The 6,878-nt window shown below is 33.0% G+C and overlaps 1 protein-coding gene across 1 annotated transcript; it reads left to right on the top strand.

The window, feature by feature from the left end:
- The first annotated feature begins 3,728 nt into the window (after nt 1-3,728).
- LOC131074959 (uncharacterized) lies at nt 3,729-5,923 on the top strand. Its single transcript, XM_058011711.2, has one exon. The coding sequence runs from the start codon at nt 4,301-4,303 to the stop codon at nt 5,690-5,692; it is 1,392 nt and encodes a 463-aa protein (XP_057867694.2). The 5' UTR covers nt 3,729-4,300; the 3' UTR covers nt 5,693-5,923.
- The last annotated feature ends 955 nt before the right edge of the window (nt 5,924-6,878 follow it).

The following is a 6,878-nucleotide window of genomic DNA, read 5'->3' as shown; positions in this document are numbered from 1 at the left end:
AAATATAAATAGTTGGGAGCATTAAAATAGTACAGTATTTTTCCATGTTAAATCTATGAGGGAAGATGTTGTAGTGACATCATATCTATAAAAATTATACCACCATTTTGATATAAATCACACATAACAAGAATAAATGAAAGTGTGACTGCATAAAAAAAGGAGAGACACTTTAATATACCCTGAGAAAACCCTTTTGAAAAAAAAAAACATATAAATATTTGAAACCAATTCATTTCCAATAACAAGAATCGTCACAATACAATATTATAATTTAGACCTTAATGTGGAGATCAAAACTCTCAACTAATGAGAAATCATGCAAGATGTGACCATCTTCTATAGCAACGAGCAATTGTTATTGTTATCCTCATGGGACCATTTCAAGATCAATGAGAGACAATTTTCTCACTATATACTCCTCACAATCTGCTCAACAAACCACCCAAGTCAATCTCCAAGCTCCACCCACAATGAACACATACACGATGATCAAGGAATGAACGAGTCCATCACATGCCTCGTATTTATGGGTAGGAGAGAAAAAAAGAAGAAGAGTAACTCATCATTATTTAATGCTTCAAGAAAAAAACAATCAATCCACCCATTACACAAATAATTAATTTACAATCATCTCCATTTGTGACCCCTTTGCTTCCCTAAACCAAGTTGGTTTGCAACATGTGCCTTGACCATTGGATGTTCTTATAGGATAACCAAAGCAACTCCAAAATATAGAATTATACAAATCAATGCATTTCAAACTCACAAAAAATATGATTCTCTATTGTGTTAGTAACACTTTAATATTATAATAAATATTGCTTCTAACATGATATCTAAATACACTCCTTGGACCCAAATACTTGTCTAACATGATTAAATAGCTACCATAGACTCTGCCTCCCATAGCATAGTCAAAAGATCTATCATTCATGCAACCACCTACACCATAAAATAAGGTAGCCACATACCCTAAGGTAAACAATCTACTAGATCCACATCTCCTACTCCCATAATTTATATATCCATTGTCCCACCCAAGGTCTATGCTCCAAGGAAACCAATCAAACACATGTGTGTCTCAAAGAGACTTCAAGATCCTCTACACCACAATCAAATACTTCTCGAGCATGGGCAATGTACCTCCTTAGCAATCACAATGCTTAGCAATGTCTAGTTTAGTTCAAACCATAATAGATTACTTGTTGCACTGACATAAAGGATGTGGCTCATATTGTTTGTCTCACTTGGTGCGAAATAACATAATGGGTCATGTCCTTGCAACACCAACAAAGTTATCAAACTGTGTACATCATAGATTTCCTCAGTCCAAAATACCAAGGTATATGCCCCAAGTTAACAAATCAAACACATTTATGTACATCTCAAAGATACTTCAAGTTCCTCTACACCATAGTCTAATCCTTCTTGTTGTGCATGGAGACATGTACCTCCTTAGAAAGCATATTGCTTAATAATGTCTAGTTTAGCTCAAAACATAGTAGAGTACTTATTACAATCACAAAAAGGATGTGGCTTATATCGTCTATCTCACATGGTGTGAAATAACATTGTAGGCCATTTCCTTCAAACACCAACAAAGTGTTTCAACTATGTACATTGTAGATCTTCTCAATCCAAAAACTAATTTAGAAAATCTTACACCATATGTAATTGTTCGACCTCAATGTCAAACCCAACAACAAAAAATCAAAGAAACCTAAAAGATTTAATCTTCTCAGTCAAAAAGATTATACCAACATGCATTCCCACAACCAAGGGATCATCCTATACACTAACTATGCCCTATAACCTTCAAACATATCCTTACAACTAGCTAATAAAGCAAAAAAATAGAATGCATATAGAAAGTAGGTGATCTATACATATCAATTCACATGAATGACTCCATTCTAGGCCTCTTATTTATAGTCAGGAGAGCAAGTGATAAATTATTCCATTCCAAGCCTTATATTTATAGACAAGAGAATGACTAGCAAGAGGAAACTCACTAGAAGCTTTTTAGCCACCTTTTTCATTATTATTTGATGTCCTAAACTAAAATATTCAATGCACAAATAATTTATGTTCAAGCATCTCAATGTTGGCCCCTTTCCTCCCTCAAACCAGCTTCACTTTCAACAAGTGCCCCAAGCATTAAATACTTTTACAATATTGAATACATTTTAGAATCAACAAAAGTATTAAACACATTTCTCCATTGAACATAATTGACCATGTGTTATTAAACTATAACCCCCCACTTTGAAATATACATTTAATACATTTACAATATCAAATACAACCTCCCCTCGGAAAATATTGTTCAATTATAAAATATAAAATATTTAGATATACAAAACTTACAACACCTTCATATCAAACATCTTTTCAATATTATATTTCCACATTCTAATAAAAACACTCATAATGAATAAATCAATTCAAAAATACTCACAAAATAACCAATATAAACATTTAAAAAAGCTAAAAAATAAATGGTATTGTTTAATTAGTCTTCAAATATTTATACAAAGAATATTTTTCTTTCAAATATATTGAGGGAATATTTTTCTTTCAAATATATTGAGGGTGTGATCATAAAAGCTTTAGTGCACTGAATCCCATCAAAATTCTGCAGTACTGAAATGGATGACTGGAAATGTCTCCATGTTATACCCTTTTAAATATATTAAAATAAAAATAAAAATAAAAATATATGGATAGTATGGTGCTCCATTGTATTTAGCAGATAAATCACTCCCAATGCCGAAGCTATTAACATTACAACAAGGTTAACTCTCCACGTGTCATTGTCAACGTCACACGTACGGCAAAGAAACCGTACTGACTTTGTATGCATTTTTTATTATTATATTATATATATCTCCGATTATTAAGAGATTTGGTTCTATCATACATGCAACGGTAGAATCTTCCAAAATAATGTTTTATTTGGTACATTTTTACCTTGCAGTAATTGTTCTCTAGGCATTAACGTTCGATAATAATAATAATAATATTAAAATGCCATGACTGCCCCACGTAATTGTTGTTTTTCTTTTTGGCCGTATGGGCAGCCTAGTACCATTTTGTTTTAACATGGTAAAAATTTATTAAATTTTTTGATTTGTTTTGTTAAGTGTAATGTTTTCACATTATAAGGGATGAGGTTAGGGATGAATTTGGTTGAATAGATATCTTTCAATTGATTTTAGTCAAAATCGTTCAGTCTAATGGTTTGGATATCTTTCATTCGCTTAATGGTTTGGATATCATAATGGATGAGGTTAAGATCGTACCCTAGATGAATTTGATAGAATGGATACCCCTGATTCTTATGATTATTAAATTTTGCTGCTTATTTTTATGTAGTTATCTTAAAAAGTATTTTTAAATGAAATTATTAATAATAAAATTTGTAAAGTAATGTGTCAGTTTATTAAATTGCACTCAAGCAATCACAAGTTGTTCCATTAAAATAAGAAAAGATTTCAATTTATCTTTTTTTCTAATTAAAAATTTACTTGAAACACTCCAAGTATTTAAATTCAAGTAGAAATTGTACATAAACAATTGTATAGAATGCCCAGATACATTTGACAAAATAGATAACCCTCACTCTTAACTCTTAATCAAAGAAGTTCAACTTAAGACTCTAGACTCTATCGGATAACTTTAAATTGAACGAGTTTAAAGACATTGTTTTTACATGCGGGTAATTAAGGCAATACCGAGGGCTATGTATCTGCCTGTCATTTCGATCGATAATATATATGAAGGCGGAGTGGGACTCCTTATTTGGGGGAAAGGGAAAGGGAAAGGAAAGGAAAGGGGAAGGGGTTCTGGGAGAAGCCAAGGAAAGAAAGCAGAGCACAGAGCACAGAGCACAGGAATAGCTATGGTGGACGGATCCTGATGGTCACAACAGAAGATTTAATGTAGCAGTACAGGTTTTTTCTTTCTGTTCTTTTCTTATCATTCATTTGGTTTTCTTTAATGGATTGATAGATGGGATGAGTTAGTATAGATTTCATGGAGTGGTGGGGGGTCTTGCAGAGCCTGAAAGACGGCTATTTGTTTCTCTGTACAAGAAATTTACATAGTACTCGTGTAGCCCTCGTGGGTGGAAACCATACCTCATCCAGGTTTTGTACCCGTTAAGTTAATCCCGATTTCCCCCTTTGGCTTTTACTCAATTGATTTTTTCAAGTTCCCTATTCAAACTCTAGAAACAGATCCATTCTGTTATAGCGTTGCTATTTAGGTCAAGATTAGTGGTACGGAAGGATTGGGCATGGATGAGAAGCGGATTAATCACAGAGAGAAAATGAGCGGAAGTAGAATTCCCAATGCCCATGGGCGGATAATGCCCAATTCAAGGTCAATGACAGCCCCTAACTCTGTTAAAAGATTCATGATAATGCCATCATGGGGCTGCATTGCTATTCTGAGAGTTGTGGCCAGATCTGTGCTGATGCTCATGGCATTGGCTACATTTCCTTTCTTTTGTGCAAAGCCCAACTCCAACAGTCTTGCAGAGTCTGATCATGGCTTTGGCAATACTGTTCTGTCCAACCAGGTTCTTTTACAGAATCAATGGCCAAGTCATACTTTATCTATGGTTTTTCAAGATATGATCTCTGAAGGGCTGTTGAAAGCAGGGCAGAAGGTCCTCTGCATTGGAGTTGGAACAGTGTCTGAGAAAAAAACTTTGGGAATTGATGGTTTTGATTTGACTTTTGAAGAGGATATCCAGAAAGCCAGATTTCCTTATAACTCATTTGATTTTGAATTGGGTGTTAAATATTCTGCATTTCCTCCAGCTGAAGTGGATAGAACTCTAAAGATTGGGGGTGTTGCTGCTGTGCATCTCTCACTTGATGAACCAGATCTGAATCTGAATACCCTACTTAAGCTACATTTACCCAATTTCAAAATTGTCTATCTGAGAAAATTTGATGCATTTGGGCTTGACACAGTGATTGCTTTCAGAAAGTTTCAGCAAGCATCAAATCCCATTAAAATGGTCTCACAGAAGACCTATAACTGCCCTATGAATGATCTGAAAAGGGCTGCCATGAAAAAACTAGAGCACATTCTACTGGAACAACCCAGAGCTTCATGGATTGAATCTAATGAAAATCTCCCCAATATTCAGTATCTCCCCAATATTATAGGCTACCCCCAGAACCCCTCTGCCTATGTGTTTGTTGATGTGGGGGCAAACAGTTACAAATCAACTATTGGCTCATGGTTTCAGTCTCACTACCCCAAGCACAACCATAAGTTTGATATATATGCAATTGAAGCAAATGGGTCATTTGAGTCTGAGTATTTACTTCACCCAGAGGTAAAATTTCTTCCTTTTGCTGCTTGGATTAATAATGGAAGTAATGGAGCACTGATTGAGCCGAGAAGAGTTAGGGCTTTGGATTTGGCAGATTGGTTGATGAAAACTGTGAATCCAGATGACTATGTTGTTATGAAAATGGATGTTGGTGGAGCTGAATTTCAGGTCTTGCCTAAAATGATTAGGACTGGAGCTATTTGCCTGATTGATGAGCTCTTCCTTGAATGCCATTACCAGACCCCCCACAAGAAGCAGAGAAGATCATACTGGGAGTGCCTGGCACTCTATGGTTTGCTCAGAGAAAGGGGCGTTGCAGTGCATCAATGGTGGGGATAATCATCAAAGCATCTACTTCGTATGATTTGCTTTTTAGATGGCTGAATAGACGCCTCCACTTAACTAGTACTACTTAGAAGCTGCAATAGCAGAACTTCATATATTTTATAAATAAATGCTTGTACCATGGCAACATAGCTTGCTCAGCATGGGACCATTGCTTTTTATTATGTACTTTCCTGGTTTGGTGACTATATTATTAAATATTATGATTATGGGTGTTTGTGTGTATCTTTGCATATTGAGCATCTAATAAGTTTAGTTTATCCTGGTGTCAAAGTGTAGAAATGATTGCATTATACAAAAAGTTTGTCTTGAAATTTTTTGAGTGGTAGAATATCATTGAAGTGACATGTTTATATGATTAGGAATTTTTTTTTTAATTTTAAGATAGTAAACTATCATTAGAAGTTTTATGGTGTCGAAATCTAGAAATGATTACATTATACAAAAAGTTTTATTGAAAATATTTTATTTTTCTTCAAAGTTTTTAGATGGTAGAATATCATTGAAGTGAACTGTTTTATATGCATATTTATATGGTTAGGAACTGTTCTATTTAAAATATTCTACTTCATAAAAATAAAATGTTTTACATGCATATTTATATTGAGGTCTAATAAGTTAGTTTACCTGAGTATCTTTTAGAAGAATTTTATAGTGTCATGTATTAGAAATGATTACATCATACAAAAAGTTTTATTTAAAATATTTTACTTTTTTCTTTAAGTTTTTAGATCATAGAATAAAATGTTTTACATATATTTATATGATTAGGAACTGTTTTGTTTAAAATATTTTCTTTGTTCCTTAAATTTTTGAAATTGTAGAATATCATTAAAATGAAATGTTTATATACATATTCATATTGAGCATCTAATAAGTAAGTAGTTTATCTTTTGTGTCTTTTAGAGGAATTTTATGGTGTCATAATTTAGAAGTGATACATCATATAAAAAAAATTATTTAAAATATTTTATTTTTCTTCAAAATTATGTGATAGTAGAATATCATTAAAGTAAAATGTTTTACATGAGCAGTTTTGTTTTGAAAATTATTGACATCTTTTTCATACTCTCTTGACATGTATTTAGGGCTTGATTTCCTTATTCTTTGATTTAAAAAAGAACAAATTTATTTATTTATATTTTTTTAAATAAAATTTGCCTAAATAAATTTATTTATT

The sequence above is a fragment of the Cryptomeria japonica genome, chromosome 2 (assembly GCF_030272615.1).
Source record: "Cryptomeria japonica chromosome 2, Sugi_1.0, whole genome shotgun sequence".
Lineage (NCBI taxonomy): Eukaryota > Viridiplantae > Streptophyta > Pinopsida > Cupressales > Cupressaceae > Cryptomeria > Cryptomeria japonica.
Note: the sequence above shows the minus strand (reverse complement) of the source record. Positions and strands in the feature narration are given on the sequence as shown.